At 48.2% G+C, this 21305-nt stretch overlaps 1 protein-coding gene and 1 pseudogene across 2 annotated transcripts in view; one reads left to right on the top strand and one right to left on the bottom strand.

Annotated features, from left to right (window-relative positions):
• itgb5 (integrin, beta 5) overlaps positions 1-21305 on the bottom strand; it is an 88816-nt gene that overhangs the window by 44820 nt on the left and 22691 nt on the right. For both annotated transcript variants that reach the window (XM_078404189.1, XM_078404191.1), the window contains 5 exons: positions 20747-20908; positions 17813-17908; positions 17628-17717; positions 9743-9877; positions 2622-3051 (listed from right to left, as the gene is read on the bottom strand). In XM_078404189.1, the coding sequence (XP_078260315.1) occupies positions 2622-3051; positions 9743-9877; positions 17628-17717; positions 17813-17908; positions 20747-20908 (913 nt within the window). The remainder of the gene's footprint in view (positions 1-2621; positions 3052-9742; positions 9878-17627; positions 17718-17812; positions 17909-20746; positions 20909-21305) is intronic.
• On the top strand, positions 7868-8182 carry LOC144596121 (large ribosomal subunit protein eL33 pseudogene; annotated as a pseudogene).

Consider the following 21305-nt stretch of genomic DNA (forward strand, 5'->3'; position numbering starts at 1 on the left):
CCTGCCCCTCGCCGCTGGCCTCGCCCCTCGCTGCTGGCCTCATCGCTCGTCGCTTGCCGCTGGTGTCGTCGCTGGCCTCGCCCCTCGCTCCTGGTCTCGCCGCTCGCCCGGCCTCGCTTGCATAGCATGAGGCCCGTTGATGTTGAGAGGGGATGGGGTGGGTGAAAGGGGAGGGAGGAGAGTGTGGGTGGGGAGGGGAATGGGGATGGGGAGGAAGGGGGTGGGTGAAAGGGGAGCGGGGGAGGGGGGGAAGGGGGGAGTGGAGGTGGGGGGAGTAGGGTTAAGGAGAGGGGAGGGGTTGGGGGGGACATAGACCGTTGTGATTTGCTATTGAAGACCACTGGAGCAAGTATGTCTTCAATGAAAGTAGGTGTGTGCAGTTTTAAACTTAGTCATACATTTTAAGACCATTGTTCTTTTATTCAATACCTAGAGAATTGGGATGTGTAACAAGAAAGCAAAATAGAAAAAACAAAACAATTTTTTCTTTGTGTTGTAAAATCTATTTCTGTTCAGTAACCTTTCTATAAATAGCAGAATATACTCATGATAGGCCTGACATTGTACATGTAGTCCAAGTGGAAATAATAGTCGTTTTTCACACATGAATGTAGCATAGCGCGTATGTGCATTTGGCATGCATGCTTTTTTTGCTGCAAAAGTTGCATTACGTGCCATATTATGAATTTTGATGTAAAATTCTGAATTTTGGACATCAAAATTATGAATTTGTAAAATCAAATGTTGGGCGGTCTGCTCCCCCAACCACCAGTAACTTCTTGTGTAAGAAAATGTCTGCAGATGCTGGTACAAATCAAAGGTATTTATTCACAAAATGCTGGAGTAACTCAGCAGGTCAGGCAGCGTCTCGGGAGAGAAGGAATGGGTGACGTTTCGGGTCGAGACCCTTCTTCAGTCTCGACCCGAAAAGTCACCCATTCCTTCTCTCCCGAGACGCTGCCTGACCTGCTGAGTTACTCCAGCATTTCGTAAATAAATACCAGTAACTTCTTACTAGATTAATCCTGCTGATTTGCAACAAAGATTCTGATGGAAAGTGTAATGTCCAAAATCCAGACACATGCTGTGTTTTCTTGCCGACCTTCCCTCATGGCAACGCACATTTTTCCTATAAATGTTCTCAATTGAGTTGAGATTCTTATAAAATGGTTTCACATTAATCCTTCGTATCTGCCACTCCAAAATCCCCCAACAGCTATTGACAGGTTTCCATCCCAAAATCAAGACTTTGTTCAGAAGTTGATGTCATAGGAGCAGAAGTAGGCCACTCGGCCCATCAAGTCTCAGCACCATTCAATCCTGGCTGGTCTATCTCTCCCTCCTAACCCCATTCTCCTGCCTTCTCCCCATAACCCCTGAAACCCGTACTAATCAAGAATCTGTCAATCTCAGCCTTAAAAATATCCACCGACTTAGCCTCCACAACCGTCTGTGGCAATGAATTCCACAGATTCACCACCCTCTGAGGCCCCATAGCAGAAGCGTCCACGTAGCGGGGCTGGGAACTGGAAGTGTCCTGAAATAATTCTGCTACCACCATCATCTATCGTACAAGCGAGGCTCACAATGATTGTCGCCGTAAGCTTGCGCCCTTTTCAGGACGGGCAATAGACAATAGACAATAGGTGCAGGAGTAGGCCATTCAGCCCTTCGAGCCAGCACCGCCATTCAATGCGATCATGGCTGATCACTCTCAATCAGTACCCCGTTCCTGCCTTCTCCCCATACCCCCTCACTCCGCTATCCTTAAGAGCTCTATCCAGCTCTCTCTTGAAAGCATCCAACGAACTGGCCTCCACTGCCCTCTGAGGCAGAGAATTCCACACCTTCACCACCCTCTGACTGAAAAAGTTCTTCCTCATCTCCGTTCTAAATGGCCTACCCCTTATTCTTAAACTGTGGCCCCTTGTTCTGGACTCCCCCAACATTGGGAACATGTTATCTGCCTCTAATGTGTCCAATCCCCTAATTATCTTATATGTTTCAATAAGATCCCCCCTCATCCTTCTAAATTCCAGTGTATACAAGCCCAATCGCTCCAGCCTTTCAACATACGACAGTCCCGCCATTCTGGGAATTAACCTAGTGAACCTACGCTGCACGCCCTCCATAGCAAGAATATCCTTCCTCAAATTTGGAGACCAAAACTGCACACAGTACTCCAGGTGCGGTCTCACCAGGGCCCGGTACAACTGTAGAAGGACCTCTTTGCTCCTATATTCAACTCCTCTTGTTACGAAGGCCAACATTCCATTGGCTTTCTTCACTGCCTGCTGTACCTGCATGCTTCCTTTCATTGACTGATGCACTAGGACACCCAGATCTCGTTGAACTCCCCCTCCTCCTAACTTGACACCATTCAGATAATAATCTGCCTTTCTATTCTTACTTCCAAAGATGACAGTGATGTAACATTTGAAACATGGATGATGGACACAAAAGAAGAAGACCACCCTCTGACTAGAGAAATTCTTCCTCATCTCCTTTCTATAAGGTACGTCCTTATATTCCTTCGGGACTAGTTTCTTTGGGGGACAAAGGATTAGAGCAAAGTCGGCAGCGAGCCATGCTGGAGTTAGACAGGTAGACAGCGAGCTCACCTGAACAGAGAATGCCCTTGTGCCGCGCACAGGAGAAGTCATCACATTCACAGAAGGTCCCGTAGATCCGCCCAAACTCGCTCTCTTGGCACACACACTGGCTGCAGCTGCATTCCCCTCTGCTGCTGCAGATTGGCTTCTCCTTCGCCTCACGGCACGACATCTGGAACACTTCGCTGGCCTCCCCGTCTTGGCACTCGCACCTGGCACCCAGGTAGCCCGGGTCGCACTGGCACACCCCACACTCATGGGTTCCGTTCCCGCTGCAGCTGGAGCTGTTGGCTTGCTTGGCGCCGGCACATTCGCAGTCACAGATGTAGCCCACGGTCACACGCAACAAATCCTTGAAACCAACCGGCTTAATCGTAAAGCTGTCCCTCGGCCTGCCGTCCGGGCAACTCTTGGCCTCCACACCGACGTCAAAGGACACCTGAGTAGAGATAGTACACAGTGTGAATGCCAGGAGCTCAGCACGGTGAGGTAAAACGAACATTCAATGGCATGGGTCGTCTCTGCCTTCATCCAACCTCCTGATCCAGCCCCTCTTCCCCCAGTCCATCCAATCTAGTTTCATTTGGTTTGTTAGTTTTAAGCTTTGGTTGTAAGCTTTGGTTGTAAGCTTTGGTTGTACGCTTTGGTTTTACGCTTTGGTTTTACGCTTTGGTTTTACGCTTTGGTTTTACGCTTTGGTTTTACGCTTTGCTTTTACGCTTTGGTTTTACGCTTTGGTTTTACGCTTTGGTTTTAAGCTTTGGTTTTAAGCTTTGGTTTTAAGCTTTGGTTTTAAGCTTTGGTTTTAAGCTTTAGTTTTTAGCTTTAAGCTTTAAGTTTTAAGCATTAAGTTTTAAGCTTTAAGCTTTAAGTTTTAAGTTTTAAGTTTTAAGCCTTAGTTTTAAGTTTTAAGCTTTAGTTTTAAGTTTTAAGCTTTAGTTTTAAGCTTTAAGTTTTAGTTTAGTTTAGAGATACTACATGGAAACAGGCCCTTCAGCCCAACGGGTTCATGCTGACCATCGATCACCCGTTCACACTAGTTCTACGTAATCCCACTTTCTTATCCACTCCCTACACACGAGGGGCAATTCACAGAGGGCCAATTAACCTACAAACCTGCACATCTTTGGGATGTGGGAGGAAACCAGATCACCCAGAGGAAACCCACGCGGTCACTATGAGAGCGTGCAAACTCCACACACTGATAGCACCCGAGGTCAGGCCTCCTGCGGCAAGAATTCCACAGATTCACCACCCTCGGACCAAAGAAATTCCTCCTCCTTTCCATTATTCCTATTATTCTGAGGCTATGGCCTCTCCCACCAGTGGAATCATCCTCTCCACATCCACTCTATTTAGGCCTTTCACTATTCGGTACGTTTCAATGAGGTCCCCCCCCCATCCTTCTAAACTCCAGCGAGTACAGGCCCAGAGCCTTCAAACACTTATCATAGGTTAACCCAATCATTCCTGGGATCATTCTCGTGAACCTCCTCTGGGCCCTCTCCAACATCCTTCCTCAGACACGCAGCCCAAAACTGCTCACACTACTCCAAGTGCGGTCTGACCAGCGCCTTATAAAGTATCGCCATCAGTTTTCCAAGGACAGCCTGCAGCTCTGAGTTTTCTCCTCCACATTTCCCCACCCTGTGTCTTGCAGCAGAACCACCCTCCCTCAACAGCTTGTTAGCCATGAAGGATTTCAGTTTGTTTTAATAAAAAAAGTATCACCCATCATTTGTCTAGAATTAAAAGCCACACTAAAAAAAAAATGGAGGGTTTCAAATTTGATTGTCTATGTTTATTGTGGGGGAAAAAAATTTAACAGGCAGTTGTAAGATAATGATGGGGCCTCGTCCCTCATCGCTGGCCTCGTCACAGCTGTGAAGAGGAGCGGGGAGAACAAAGAGGACCCAGCTCAGGGGAACTGCTATGGGGGAGAGGGGAGAGCAAAGGTGGAGCCGGATGCTTTGTAACTTTGCCCAGTGTCGTAGATATTTGTATACCTTTTTTTATTTATTAATCAAAAATGTTTATTCAAATATTAAAATAATATATACAATACCATAAAACCAAACCAGAACCCACCACCACAATACAAGACAAGCAATAAACTATTATACAACTATCTTACGCTACTTGTCAAGGATGCATTCCACCCCCCACGGTGCCCAGCGGTCCCGGAAACCCCCCGGAAAGCCCGTAGACAGTCTCTCTCCAACACCACCCGGGCACGGACGTAACCCCGGAAAAGGGGCAGGCAGCCGGCTCGGGCAGAGCCCTCTTCCGCCTGGCGCCGTGACTCGCGGATGGCCAGCTTGGCCAGGCCCAGGAGCAACCCAACTAGGACATCCTCAGCCCTGCCCTCTCCCCTACGCACAGGGTGTCCACAGATGAGGACGGTGGGTGTGAAGTGCAGCCAGAAGGCAAGGGGCAGCCCCTTTAGATAACGGAACAGGGGCTGCAAGGCACTGAGTATTGGCTGGGTCTCTCTCTGAATATGCTGGTCAGGAAGCACTGACATCACAGGGCTCGACCACAAACCTCAATCCCAGCAGAGAAATCTCCACCAAAGAATGCAACAAAGAAAGAATGAAGAAACTAAAGCTTCAGGAATAGTTACTGTTAACAGGATCAACACAAGTAGACATACAATAGACACACAAAGCTGGAGTAACTCAGCAGGTCAGGTAGCATCTCTGGGGGAAGGCGATAGGTGACATTTTGGGTCCAGACCCTTCTTCAGAGTGAGAGTCAGGAGAATGGGAAACTAGATGGTGATATAGAGAGATATAGAACAAACTAGACCAGTGGACCCATAGGGTGCAAACCTCTCCTGTATTGGTGCAGCACCCTCTCCTCCTGCACTACCCCCCCCCCCCACCTCCTCCCCCCCACTCCATACCCCTCAACCCCCCTTATCCTCCCTCTCCCCCCTCCTCCCCCCTCCCTCCCTAGGAGATAGATTTAAACTTTAAAATGTGAATAACTTAAAAAATATAACACCGATTTGAATGAAACTTCTTCCATTAGCACCAACGGGACGACGGTGAGTAAGGTGGGCCTAAAATTGTCGCGCTATTGGGCACCATTTTGGTTGTGGTTCAGGAACAAACAAACAAACAAACGAGAGTTTTAGTATATAGATGAATGGATGAATGAAAGAATGAAAAAAGTAACGATGATAAAGGAGACAGGCCATTGTTCGCTGTGGTCTAGGTGAAAACACATTCCTTTAGGTGACATTTCAGCACTGAATAAGTTAGCACTCATCTTAATCTTTTATTTATGGGGAAAAAACCATGTTCTTTCAGAAATAAATGCTGTTTAGTTTGGTTCGGTTTGGTTTAGAGATACAGCATGTAAACAGGTCCCTAGGCCCAACGAGTCTCCACCGTCCAGCAATCATCTCATATCCTGCACACTAGGGACAATTTACAATTTTACTGAAGCCAATTAACCTGCATGTCTTTGGAAAGTGGGAGGAAGCCGGAGCACCCGGAGGAAATCCATTAGTTTTGCTAAATGTAAAGGCTTGGGATTTTCAGACATTTCTCCTGAATATATTTTAGCAAGCCCTCTCCTGTCCTCAATCTATAATACTGATCTATATTCTCTTCACTTGGATAGAAACAGATCAACTTACAATGCTGCCACACAGCCTGAAGCACCATTGCACTAAATCCGTCCTGACATTAATGTAGAATTTGGCGTGAACCAACAAAGAGCTTTGATACGCAGCGAATCTCAAGGCCCAGAATGCTCCAGTTACTGAGTGCCTTTGTTAGCTTATTAACTAGCTGGAGGGGGGGTTAACAAAGGTCAGGAATTCTTTTGCTCAGCACCCAACATTAAAGGCTTTGGAGATAGACAGGCACCATCTCTGGAGAGAAGAAGTGAAGTGAAGACCCTTCAGACTGTGGAAGGGCCTCGACCCGAAACGTCATCCATTCCTTCTCTTCAGGGATGCTGCCTGTCCCGCTGAGTTACTCCAGCATTTGGTGTCGATCTTCAGTTTAAACCAGCATGTGCAGTTCCTTCCTACACATCAAAACATTGCAGCTCAGTCTGCCTCCTCCCTCTGCCCATGTAAAGCCCCACTCCACTTCTCTCCAAAGTCCTCTGTCTCTCACTGACCCTGTCTCTCGTTGACCCTCCCTGACTGCCAGCGCCAGTCATTGATAAATGACTGTAACAGGGAGCTGCCTGCTTAAAGCCACATCTCAACCTCTCTGCCTTTAATCACATTAAAATAGTGCTTTCAACAGTGCTTTATTTGTCCCAGTGCACAGTGAAATTTTATTTTGCATATATTACACATGAAGGCTCCCATATTTTTTGACACCATCATTCAAAGTCCAAAGTCTGGTCTAATGTCCAAAGCCAGACATTCTCCTCGACCCAGTCCCTTCCCCTTGCACCCACCACTTCTACAACTCTCATCTGTCTCCTCCTCCTTCAGCAGTCCTCTGGGGCTGAACAGGACGTTCTTCCACTCTGGTTTTGTGGGTAGAGGTGGTCGTCTTCAAACTGCAGACTCTTCCCCAGAGATTTGGAGTAGTGTGAGCAGTTTTGGGCCCCATATCTGAGGAAGGATGTGCTGGCTTTGGGGAGGGTCCAGAGGAGGTTCACGAGAATGATCCCAGGAATGATTGGGTTAACATAAGATGAGCGTTTGATGACACCGGGCCTGTACTCGCTGGAGTTTAGAAGGATTAGGGGCGACCTCATTGAAACTTACCGAATAGTGAAAGGCTTGGATAGAGTGGATGTGGAGAGGGTGATTCCACTAGTGGGAGAGTCTAGGACTGGAGGTCACAGCCTCAGAATTAAAGGATGAGCCTTTAGAAAGGAGATGAGGAGGAATTTCTTTAGTCAGAATCTGTGGAATTCATTGCCACAGAAATGCTATGGAGAGCGTCGATGGATATTTTTAAGGTGGAGATTGATAGATTCTTGATTACTACGGGTGTCAGGGGTTATGGGGAGAAGGCAGGGGAATGAGGTTGAGAGGAAAAGATAGATCAGTCAATATTGAATGGTGGAGTAGACTTGATGGGCCAAATGGCGTAAATCTAGCTCCTACAACTTATGAGAGAGTTGGGGTGTAGGCCAAGTGTGAGATGGTCCATTGCTTCCACCTCTCACGGGTGGCTCAGCCTTCTCTGACGCAAGAGTGCCAAGGTTCCCATCTTGATTCAGAGGGCGGACTGGTCTGGCTGCCTGGCACACTCGCAAGGCCTGAATGATTGGGGTGCAAAGCTGTTTTTACAGCCTATAAACGTGGCCTTCAAAACCAAAGAGAGCGCACAGCTCTCCAGAAGATTGAGGGTGTTTAGTGCCGTGATGATACCGACTCTTACCCGGGCAAGAGATGTGCCTAAGTCTGCAGGGCAAAGAACAACACTGTCACCCCTGGTGGTAAACCAAATAAAACTAGCGTCATTTGGGGTAAAGTGGCTCGTTCTCATGGTAACAGTGGCATGGTGCGTGCCACGTTCAGACGTAGCCTGCCTGCGAGGGCAATTGGGCATAGGATTCGAGTGACGCTGTACCCATCCAGAGTTTAAAGTAGAGGTGTACATAAATTGAAAATAAATAGTAAACTGGTCCAAAAACCAAAAGGTTGCCACTTCAGCCCAAGTGTTGACCAAGGTGACGCTGACCAGGACCAGTGACCACCTGGCGCCTGCACACAGCTGCCTTGTTGCCATCTCCATTTCTGTCTCCATGTGCCGTTCCCACACGAACGCTACAAGGCCCGGTGACAGGGTGGCACAGTGGCGCAGCGGTAGACTTGCTGCCGAACAGCATCAGAGAGCCGGGTTCCACCCCCACCACTGGAGTTTGTACGCTCTCCCTGCGACCGCTCTGGATTTCTCCCACCTTCCAAAGACGTGCGGGTTGGCAGGTTAATTGTTCCTGGTGTGCAGGATGGTGCTGGTGTACGGGGTGAGCGCTGGTCGGCGCGGACGCGGTGGTCCGAAGAAGGGGGTGTTTCCACACTGTAACTCTAAAGCCTAAAGGGGAAAAAAAACTGTGCCCCAACAACACGTGCTTGGACGGAGCCAGCAGCATGTGTAATACATTCAAAACAAAACCAGCTCAATTTCACCCACAGTCTTCCCACTTGCAGATGTTACAGACAGGGAGGGAGTGTGTAAGCCACCCGCTCTCAGGGGACAATCTCCTCATTGATATATTTAATGCCGCCACATACCTCACTGTTCCAGAATCAATGGGGGTGGCCAGCACCCCATGGCCTCAGCAAGATCAGCAACTGGAATGGAGACAAGGACCGCCACGTACTGGAGGTGGGCTGGCAGGACCAGGACTGCTTCCCCACGCTCCATTCGCTCATGTCACGAGAGCAGAGGTGGGCCATTCGGCCCATTCAACCATGGCTGATCTATCCTTCCCTCTCAACCCCATTCGCCTGCCTACTCCCCGTAACCCTTGACACACGCTTACTAATCAAGAATCTATCAATCTCTGCTTAAAAATACCCACTGACTTGGCCTCCACTGCCGTCTGTGGCAATGAATCCCACAGATTCACCACCCTCTGACTAAAGAAATTCCTCCTCATCTCTTTTCGAAAGGTACGTCCTTTTATTCTGAGGCTGTGCCCTCTGGTCCTAGACTCTCCCACTAGTGGAAACATCCTCTCCACATCCACTCTATCCAGGCCTTTCCCTATTCAGTACGTTTGAATGAGGTCCCCCCTCATCCTTCTAAACTCCAGTGAGTATAGGCCCAGTGCCGTCAAACACTCATCAAACGTTAACCCAATCATTCCTGGGATCATTCTCGTAAACCTCACCTGGACCCTCTCCAGGGCCAGCATTTGAGCGTTTGACATCACTGGGCCTGTACTTTCCTTTTCCCCCGACTCCCAGTCTGAAGAAGGGTCTCGACCCGAAATGGCACCTATTTCTTTTTCTAAAGAAATGCCGCCTGACCCGCTGGGTTTTGTGTCTATCTTTGGTTTAAACCAGCATCTGCAGCTCCTTCCGACACACGCTATTGTGGAACAGAAAGAGGCACAGCAGCACGCTTCAAAATACAATTTAATGGACAAAGCAGTGTCGAGCGTCACTGATCCAAATGTGAAACAACTCGGCCACTTACCGTGTCGCCAATCTTGAGGCCCCCACACTTTCTGACTCCGGGACGTGGAACTCCATCTTGGCATATGGCGGTCAGGGAGAGGGCAAGGCCATCGGGCTTCTCCCTAACGGTCAACTCCACCTTGGACCGGATGCGCTGCATCAAGAGAACACACACTCTTCAATAGGGTCGAGCCCCAGACGTTTACAAGACATTTTGACAGGTACACGGATAGGAAGCTTGGTTTTAGCATTAGCCTGGAACGTGGCAACTTCAACAGCCTGACCGCGGGAGAAGACGGCAGGGGAAGAGAAAAGACATTCTGGCCTTCCATCACAGTGAGGAGGGACTGGAGGAGACTCACTGTGATGGATGTTTCTTTTTTTTGTTTTGTGTTGGTTTGTGATTGTGTGTGTAATTAATTGCTTATTTTTATTGCTCTTATTGTTGGACTGTGGGTGACGAAATCTCGTCCAAAAGACTTGGGGTTTTTTTTGGATGGCAATAAAGGTTATTCTGATTCTTCTGATTCTGAACTCGAGATATAGTGTGGAAACAGGCACTTCGACAAAAGACACTTGGACAGGTACATGGACAGGATAGGTTCAGAGGAATATGGGCCAAACGCTGGCAGGTGGGGCTGGTGTAGATGGGAGCATGTTGATCAGCATTGACAAGATGGGCCAAAGGGCCTGTTTCCATGCTGTTTGACACCGTGACCCTATGAGGTACCTGGATAGGGATGGTTTAGAGGGGTATGGGCCAAATGCGGGCAGGTGGGACTGGTGCAGATGGGGTAGCTAAGTCAACATGGACGAGATGGGCCGAAGGGTCTGTGTCCATGCTGCACGACTATGACAAAATGCATGACCATGAGGGAATGAAGTAGAAACACAACGAACAAGCAATTGGCAAATGGAGATACTCCGTTAACCTCAGGCATCCAGTCACTCTGGCTGTTGGTTCAATGCAAAACGGTATTCATTGGTAGCTCGAGGTCAGGTTTAAAATCACTAGATGCAAACACATTAAAGTCCAGTTCACACGAGGAAGGATGTAAAAGGGTCCTCAAGAAATATTTAATTTTACACAGGTCCCAAATGAACGCTAATATATCCTCCACAGTTAATCTCAGCATTGTAGCAAATCTACACATCACATTAGCACAAAACGCAGTTTCAAAACGTAAACTCCACGTGGCCACTCTTAAACAAAGTCATTGTGTACATTCTCATCTTCACAAGGTCGTCAGTTGTAGGAGCCGAATTAGGCCATTCGGCCCATCAAATCTACTGCGGCTATCAAACTGCACACCTCCTTGCCCTTCTGTGTTGGGGTAGACTGAGGCCGTCTCCCTTCTTCCCCACCCCCCTCTCCTCCCCAATCTTTGCACATCCCCCAAGCCTTTCCATTCGTCACTTTAATATTTCGTGTTTCATGTATTTGCCATTTTTAGGACTGTTGTTATATCAATTTCCCTCCTGGGGTAAATAAAGTTCCATCGTATTATATCATATACCCTGCTCCTGAGGTAAACACCTTCCACAGCTCCCCTGTAGATATGCCAGGGGCTCAGGTCAGAGGCACATCACATCTGGAACACTCATGGACGTAGCCTGGAAATCCAGCCAGGCTCATAGCTGGAGCAGCCACGCTTGCAAGTTCCCTCTCGGCAAACAGCCTGCCTCATCGCCACTCCCTCAAGGCGGAGTTTAGTTTGGAGATAAGCATGGAGACTGGCCCTTTGGCCCACCAAACCCACGCTGACTAACCATCTAGTTCTATCCCGCACACTAGCAATTACAGAAATAAGCCAGTTAACCTACACACCCGCACGTCTTTGGAGTGTGGGAGGAAACCGGAGCACCCGGAGAAAACCCACGCAGTCACGGGGAGGACGTACAAACTGCACCCGCAGTCAGGATCGACCCAGGGTCACTCACGCGGTGAGGCGGCAACTCTACCGCTGCGCCACCACGACGCCCCCAAAATATTGTGGAAGCTCCTCACCACAAAACCTACGGGAGTGCCATCCGAAAAAGAACGGCATCCGCTCACACTCTCGCACGCACAGCCCCTCACACACTGCCTTCACCATCCGTAACCCAGGTAATATTCTGGCGAAGCTCTTCTGCAACCGCTCCAAAGCCTCCATGTCCTTCTGCTATCAAGTCTACCCTCAACCTCCACCATCTCTTCCATCAGAGGGTGGTGAATCTGTGGAATTCTTGGCCACAGAAGGCTGTGGAGGCCAAGTCAGTGTGAGATGGATAGATTCTTGATTAGTGCGGGTGTCAAAGGTTATGGGGAGAAGGTAGGAGAATGGGGTTAGGAGGGAGAGATAGACCAGCCATGATTGAACGGTGGAGTAGACTTGATGGGACGAATGGCCTAATTCTACTCCTATCGCTTATGACATAATATGCAGGGAATAGAGGGATATGGATCATGTGCAGGCAGAGGATATTGACTTGGCATCATGTTCAGCACGGACAGTACGGGCCGAATAGCCTGTCCCTGATCTGTACTGAAGATAGACACGAAAAGCTGGAGTAACTCAGCGGGTCAGGCAGCATCTCTGGAGAAAAAGAATAGGTGGTGTTTCGGGTCGGAACCCTTCTTCAGACTGTGGATCCAGATCTGTACTGTTGTGTTATTCACAAAATGCTGGAGTAACTCAGCAGGTCAGGCAGCATCTCGGGAGAGAAGGAATGGGTGACGTTTCGGGTCGAGACCCTTCTGTACTGTTGTGTGCTGTGCAAGGCCTTCATTATTCCCAGGAGAACCATGCCTTATTTGTGATATTTGCTCTGCTACATTGTCTCGGTATTCTGCTGCTGGGCATTCAGATGTGACTTGGATGATCCTGTTCCTGCACCACATCACGGCCACAGACAGACTTGCTTTGCTCAAGTCTGTTTCCAGCCCATGTTGGTGTGAAGTCCTGGAGGAACTCAGTGGGTCAGGCAGCATCTGTGGAGGGAATGAACAGACAACGTTTTGGGTCAGCACCCTTTTTCCAGATGCGACCTGAAATGTCGTCTGCCCTTTCTCCCCACAAATAAATCATAGAAGCAGAAGTAGGCCATTCGGCCCATTAAGTCTACTCTGCCGTTCAATCGTGGCTGATCTATCTTTCCCCCTCAACCCCATTCTCCAGCCTTCTCCCACAACCCCTGACACCCTTACCAATCAAGGATCTATCAATCTCCGCCTTAAAAGTAACCCAAGACTTGGCCTCCACAGCCGTCTGTGGCAATGAATTCCACAGATTCACCACCCTCTGAAGAGGATGCTGCCTGACCTGCTGAATTCCTCTAGCACCTTGTGCTTTGTTCGAGGAGAGATGTGGGAGGAAACCGGAGTACCTGGAGAAAACCCACTCGGTAACAGGGAGAACATGCAAACACTGTACAGACAGCATCCGTAGTCAGGATCAAACCTGGGTCTCTGGCATTGTCAGGCAGCAACTCTACCGCTTCACCACTGTGCTGCCCTGTGTGGAGATTGTACGTTCTCCCCGTGGATTTTGCCCGGGTGCTCCGGTTTCCTCCCACATTCCAAAAACATACAGAATTATAAGTTAATTGGCTTCTATAAATTGTAAATTGTCTCTAGTGTGCAGGATAGTGCTAGTGTACGGGGTGATCGCCGGTTGGCACGGACTCGGTGGGCCGAAGGGCCTGTTTCCACACTGTATCTCTAAAATCCATACTCGAGGTCATTCATGGGTTCCGCCACGCCACAATAACCTCGTCTCGTGCATCTGTAATAGTGGTACAGTTAACAAATAAGTATGCATGCTCTGCCATCTGCACTCTGTTAGTGCTGTGGTGATAAAACTAAACGTTTTTATCACCACAGCCTGTGGGAGAGGCGTGCGTGAAATCTCTGGTGCAGCCGAGAGCTGATCGATGTGGCGTACGTCCAAGGGGAAGCTAAAGACACCGTGACTTCCCTCAGGAAGCCACTAATCTCCACGCCCGCTGCTTATTTTAGCCTGAGTTTACTCTTAAGAGAGGTGAATGTGTTTGAATACAGAAGGACTCGGGGCATAAACTCTAAGTCCTCCTCCTTAATCGCAACGGCGACCCTGGCACACTAGAGAGCGGTCCTACCATCGACCTCATTGGAGACCTTCGAACTTTAATCGGACTTTGCTGGACTTTATCTTGCACTACACGTTATTCCCTTTATCCTGTATCTGTGGATGGCTTGATTGCAATCGTGCATAGATTTTTCGCTGACAGGATCGAATGCAACAAAAAGCTTTTCACTGTACAGCGACAATAATAAACTAGACTGGACTAAACAAACTAGACTGGACTAAACAAACAAACAGCACGGTGGCGCAGCGGTAGAGTTGCTGCCTTACAGCGAATGCAGCGCCGGAGACCCAGGTTCGATCCCGACTACGGGTGCTGTCTGTTCGGAGTTTGTACGTTCTCCCCGTGACCTGCGTGGGTTTTCTCCGAGATCTTCGGTTTCCTCCCACACTCCAAAGACGTGCAGGTTTGTAGGTTAATTGGCTTGGTAAATGTAAAAATTGTCCCTAGTGGGTGTAGGATAGTGTTAGTGTGCGGGGATCGCTGGTCGGCGCGGACCCGGTGGGCCGAAAGGGCCTGTTTCCACGCTGTATCTCTAAACTAAACTAAACTAACAGGCTTCACAAATGCAGGGAGAGTGTGACTCTTCATCCTCCGCTGTGGAGGATCCTTCACAAGGTGCTCGCCCTCACACACCTCGTGCTTCGGTGTAATTTGCCGGCTGCTAACAACAAAGCGGACCCTCGGGCAGTTTAAATGAACGGGAATACCTGAAGCAGGTGTGGTCTGGCACCGACCGCAGCAGTCTCAGCTGGTGCAGGTGAGGGGCGATGGAAGGCAGGCCGTGGAAGATCCATCCGAGAGCCTCACTGAGAGCTCTGCGCATCATGCAACGTGCCTCTGACGTCAGCCCCTGGCATGTCTACAGGGGAGCTGTGGAAAAGTGTTTACCTCGAGAGCAGGATACACGACACCATAGAACTTTGTACATTTCTGTGAGAGGCAGAGATGGGGTAGACGGTCAGAACCTTCAACCCAGGTTGGAAATGTCAGAGGACACGGCTTTAAGATGAGAGGAAGAAAGCAGAAAAGGAGATGAGCAGGGCAAGCTTTTTTTGCACAGAGGGTGGGAGCCTGGCACGTCTTGCCAGGGGTGGTGGTGGAGGCAGATATAATGGTGTCGTTGAAGAGGTTTCTGGAAAGGCACATGGAAGTGCAAGGAATGGAGGGATATGGATCATGTACAGGCAGGGAGATTAGTTTAATTTAGTATCATGCTCAATATGGAGGTTATGGGCCGAAGGGCCTGTTCCTGTGCTGTACTGTTCCATGTTCTATCTTGTGCTGTATCAGCACTGTAGTTTGGACACAGCAGTAGAGGAGAATCCCACTGCATAACATGAAATGTCTATTGTGTATCAAGGAACTGCAGACAGACACAAAAAGCTGGAGTAACTCAGCGGGACAGGCAGCATCCCTGGAGAGAAGGAATGGGTGACGTTTCAGGTCGAGACCCTTCTTCAGACTGGTTTGGGATAAGGGAAACGACGTCAGTCAATAGTCTATCTCCTGTGATGGAGACGGTGAGATCAAGAAAGGGGTGGGAGGTGTCGGAGATGGTCCAAGGAACACTGCAGATGCTGGCTCATACCAAAGACCGACACAAAGTGCTGGAGTAACTCAGCAGGTTGGGCAGCACCCAAAGGAATAGGATGTTTCGGGTCAGAACCCTTCCTCAGACTGAAAGTAGAGGGTCGGTCACTTGCATTTGCAGGACTGCTATAAAAAGTTGATTGGTTTTTGCTGGTTCGACCATCTTTCACAAACCGCAAGCACAGTCTCGGCAGACAGAAAGGTACATGTCACTCTGGGACGCAGTAGCTCCTGGACCTGTTTATAGAAGTGAGCAGCTCGACAAGATGGATTTCCATTTATTTATATCCTTCTCGATGCCATTTTCAGTACGTGCCACAGCACCAGACAACAAACCACCTCTGACTGCAGTCACAGGTGCAGTTTATGAGGTGCAGCAATCAATTTTCAAAGTCAGGTCAGGGGTGTCACGGTGGCGCAGCGGTAGAGTTGCTGCCTCACAGCGGCAGAGACCCCGGTTCGATCCTGACCACGGGTGCTGGCTGTGCAAAGTTTGTACGTTCTCCCCATGACCACGTGGTCTTTCACCGACCGGGTGCTCCGGTTTCGTCCCACATCCCAAAGACGTGCAGGTTTGTACGTAAATTGGCTTCTGCAAATTATCCCTCGTGTGTAGGATAGAACTAGCGTGAACGGGTGATCATTGATGGGTCGAAGGGCCTGCTTCCACGCTGTATCTCTAAACTAAACTAAAAATAGCGGAGAGATGCTTTGTAAATAATGTTGGAGAGATGGTGTCCGAAACTTTCCACAGCCTGAAGGTACTTGTAATTATGAGAACAGTCACAAATGTCTCACACTGTCACTGAGAGCCGTGTTTGTTTTGTCAGGACAGTGTTAGAATGTTGTTGCAAAGCCATGAATCGCTGGTCACTTGATAAAAAGGCACAGCAAATGGAGATTCTGATCAAGCAGCAGCTCCTGCCCACAGCCGAGTCCTCTCACTTACTACAGAGGCAGAGATAGAAACAGAGAAACACGCAAAATAGGTGCTGGAGTAGGTCATTTGGCCTTCGAGCCAGCACCGCCATTCAATATGATCTTGGCTGATCATCCAAAATCAGTACCCCGTTCCTGCTTTTTCCCCATATCATAGAAACGTAGAAAATAGGTGCAGGAGGAGGCCATTTGGCCCTTCGAGCCAGCACCGCCTTTCATTGTGATCATGGCTGATCATCCACAATCAGTAACCCGTGCCTGCCTTCTCCCCATATCCCTAGATTTCGCTAGCCCCTAGAGCTCTATCTAACTTTTACATTCATCCAGTGAAATGGCCTCCACTGCCGCCTGTGGCAGAGAATTACACAAATTCACAACTCTCTCCCTTGATTCCCTTAGCCCTAACAGCTGTTTCTAACTCTCTCTTGAAAACATCCAGTGAATTGGCTTCCACTGCCTTCTGTGGCAGAGAATTCCACAGTTCCCAACTCTGGGTGAAAAAGTTTTTCTTCACCTCAGTCCTAAATGGTCTACCCCTTATTCTTAAACTGTAACCCCTGGTTCTGGACTCCCCCGACATGGGGAGTTTTTTTCCCCTGCAGAGTCTCATTCACAGATCACAGAGCCTTGTTCAAAACTGGAAGGTCACTTTAAACTCAGTTCCAATAAACTGGATTAGTGGCACCAATCCGACTTTTATCATCTGGTGACAAGTCAGTCCAGCATCTTTAGGTTAGGAAAATAACATTACATTTATTATTTTAAAATGACATTAAAATAATAACAACTTTCATACAGTCTTTAAGCGGGCGAGGAGATTGTGTTGACGATAAAGAATAAATCATTCAAATTTTAACTCAAGAACAGCCAAAGGAAAAGCAACCCTGTTTAAAGTGTAGGAAGGAACTGCAGATGCTGGTTTACACCAAAGGTAGACACAAAATGCTGGAGTAACTCAGCGGGACATGCAGCATCTCTGGAGAGAAGGAACGGGTGACGTTTCGGGTCGAGACAGCTCAGTCTGAAGAAGGGTCTCGACCCGAAACGTCACCCATTCCTTCTATGTAGAGATGCTGCCTGTCCCGCTGAGTTACTCCAGCATTTTGTGTCTATTAACTCTGTTTAAAGATCCACAGAAGTTCACTTGAGAAATGGCAAATCATTGCCTTTACAAAATTCCAGCATTTATTCCGCAGTTCTCAAGTAATGTATTACCCTGGCATGCCACCCAACTGTTAAATATTAACGTCAAACGAAAGTCAACTCACGCTGTATGCATTGACAATCAGCTGGATGATATTCTTCGAATCCTTGTCAAGAATTTCCACAGTTGCTCCAGGAATCAGGTTGGTCAAATTCTTCAGAAATAGAAAGGCATTTAAAGATATTGCAACAATGGTTTGTGAGAACGTCTTGGGATAGTGAAGCAAAAAAGAGTAAAAGCAACCATTACCTTGTAGAGTATGTAGTGGGACTGAGTCACAGCAAATATCAAATTAATATTGTTCTCGGTCAGCTTCTCTCCCAGAAGTGCCAGTGACGGATAATCCTAGAGCAAATAAGAGAGTGGTGAGCAATTGTGGGCCCCATATCAAGTCAAGTCAAGTCAAGTGTATTTGTCACATACACATACACGATGTGCAGTGAAATGAAAGTGGCAATGCCTGCGGATTGTGCACAAAAAAGAATATCTGAGGAAGGATGTGCTGGCACTGGAGAGGGTCCAGAGGAGGTTTTCAAGAATGATTGGGTTAATATATGACGAGCCGATGATGGCATTGGATCTTTATTCACTGGAGTTTAGAACAACGAGGGAGCTCCTCATTGAAATTCACCGAATGGTGAAAGGCCTAGATAGAGTGGATGTGGAGAGGATGATTCCGCTATTGGGAGAGTGGACGACCAGCGGCCACAGCCTCGGAATAAAAGGACGTTCCTTTCGAAAAGAGACGAGGAGGAATTTATTTCGTCAGAGGGTGGTGAATTTGTGGAATTTATTTCCACTGAAGGCTGTGGAGGCCAAGTCAATGGATACTTTTAAGGCGGAGATGGATAGATTCTTGATTAGTACGCATGTCAGGGTAGTATGGAACGCATTAACAGGGGAGGTGGAGGAGGCAGACATGATAGTGGCATTTAAGAGGTGTTTAGATAGGCATCGATTTATTCACAAAATGCTGGAGTAACTCAGCAGGTCGGGCAGCATCTCGGGAGAGAAGGAATGGGTGACGCTTCGGGTCGAGACCCCTCTTCAGACTGGCACATGGATGTCAGGGAATAGAGGGATATGGATCATGTACAGGCAGATGAAATCAATCGAACTTGGCATCATGTTCGGCACAGACATTGTGGGCCCGTTCCTGTGCTGTACTGTTCTATGCTCTACGAGATGTCAAAGGATTGGTGACTGCCTGGTTCAAGAAAGGGTGGAAGAACATGCCAAATAACCTAAGGTATTTATTCACAAAATGCTGGAGTAACTCAGCAGGTCAGGCAGCATCTCAGGAGAGAAGGAATGGGCAACGTTTCGGGTCGAGACCCTTCTTCAGACTGATGTCAGGGGGGCGGGACAAAGGAAGGATATAGGTGGAGACAGGAAGATAGAGGGAGATCTGGGAAGGGGGAGGGGAAGAGAGGGACAGAGGAACTATCTAAAGTTGGAGAAGTCAATGTTCATAAGTTCTCCTCCTCTCTTCGCCGAGAGTTTAGCAACATGCTCTCTCACTGCTCCCCCTCTGTGTTGCTCCAATGCCAAATAACCTATATCCTTTCTTTGTCCCGGCCCCCTGACATCAGTCTGAAGAAGGGTCTCGACCCAAAACGTCACCCATTCCTTCTCTCCTGAGGTGCTGCCTGACCTGCTGAGTTACTCCAGCATTTTGTGAATAAATACCTTCGGGCTATATCCATGACCATTCAAATATTTTTCAATGATTTGAGGAGACCAAATTTTAAAATGGCACAATGCCCAAACAAACCCACACACCTGGTGGTAAGGCATTGATGCATCTTAGCAATGGAACAATATTCTATAAAGATGATAGAACTCAGTTGGAAGAGAGACATAAAATGCCGGAGTAACTCGGCAGGACAGGCAGCATCTCTGGACAGAAGGAATGGGTGACTTTTCGGGTCGAGATCCTTCTTCAGACAGGATAAGTAGGAGGAGGTATCTGAGAGTTGAAACGTCACCCATTCCTTCTCTCCCGAGATGCTGCCTGTCCCGCTGGGTTACTCCAGCATTGTTTGTCTATCTTCGGTGCAAGCCAGCATCTGCAGTTCCTTCCTGCACCTTTAGCTTGGGGCCTTTCATGCCATTTGATCATTTACCCTTCAAAAGGCTGAACCTTTCTTGATGTATCACTCTGTACAAATTATATACACATTAAACTATCATTTATCTGGTATTTATATATCTGGTATACCTATGCAACTGGCAAATGTTTATATCATTAGCCCCCGCCCCCCATCCTCCAAAGAAAATGGACAAGTTTTAATGAACATCAAAGCAAAACACCCTCAGTTGCAAGTGGCAGAATGTTAATTCATTATCTTACATGTAACTTTATAGATTTAACTGGACGATGCCTTTGTTGTGCTGGACAGGAAACACCGCAGGAAATTTAAAGGACCCGTTCCATGCCATTTAAACATCAGGGCTACAGGTTTACACACTCAACAGCCGTTAAAGTTTAAGGGGAAGTACTTCATTTTGACAGAGAAAATAAGTCAAATTAAAAATGGTCTGAATTTATTAATATTCCTACAGAACCTTAGTATCATTCAAATAAAAAGCCACCGTGAACGTTTAATGCCACATTGACATGTCAACAAACTCACTTGATGCACCTCTTGTGCCCTGATGCACCTCTTGCGGTCCTGACTCCCATCTACTTCATTGGTGACCCCCGGACTATCTTTACTAGATCTTTACTAGATTTTATCTTGCACTGAATGTTATTCCCTTTACCCTGTATCTGTGCACTGTGGACGGCTTGACTGTAATCATGTAAAGTCTTTCCGCTGCTCCTGAAACTGTCCCTGAATCTGGAGGTGTGCGTTTTCACACTTCTGTACCTCTTGCCTGATGAGAGAGGCGAGAAGAGGGAGTGACCGGGGTGAGACTAGTCATTGATAATGCTGCTGGCCTTGCCGAGGCAGCATGAAGTGTAGATGGAGTCAATGGAGGGGAGGTTAGTTAGCGTGATGGACCGGGGCGAGACTGGTCCTTGATAATGCTGCTGGCCTTGCCGAGGCAGCGTGAAGTGTAGCGGGAGTTGAGGGAAGTTGTGTAGCAGGCGCAGCAGACGGAATGGAAGCTCCGTGATGCTGATGGATCTGACGATGCCTGGCTTGTGTTGGGGAGGGGTGAGTGGGGCGGACTCACCATCTGTGTAGAATAGCTGTACTCGTTGCGTTCATCCAGGTGACACTGCCCGTCATTGGGCTGTACGAGACCGCCGAGCTTGCCGTCCAGTGCAATGTGTGGCACATCGTCCGTGGTGAACACCAGCAGGTGGGAAGCCTCCTTCCGCCAGCCGATCTTCTCCTTTGGAAAAAACGTAAAGGTCACACGTGTACGAATTATTTTTAAATCATGCCTTCCTGTAAATACAAGACATTCACGATCACTGTGGCAAACTGATATGGTGTTTGGCTGAAGGATGATCTTAGAGAGATGTTCTCATAGTTTTATATTAGTCGAGATAATTTTATAGTTGGCGGCACGGTGGAGCAGCGGTAGAGTTGCTGCATCACGGCGCCGGAGACCCGGGTTTGGTCCAGACCACAGGTGGTGTCTGTACGGAGTTTGTACGTTCTCCCCGTGACCTGGGTGTGGGTTTTCTCCTGGAGCTCCCATTTCCTCCCACACTCCAAAGACGTACAGGTTTGTAGGTTAATTGGCTTGGTATAATTGTAAATTGTCCCTGGTGTGGGTAGGATAG

This window comes from Rhinoraja longicauda, chromosome 8 (genome assembly GCF_053455715.1).
Source record: "Rhinoraja longicauda isolate Sanriku21f chromosome 8, sRhiLon1.1, whole genome shotgun sequence".
In the NCBI taxonomy this organism is placed as follows: Eukaryota; Metazoa; Chordata; class Chondrichthyes; order Rajiformes; family Arhynchobatidae; genus Rhinoraja; species Rhinoraja longicauda.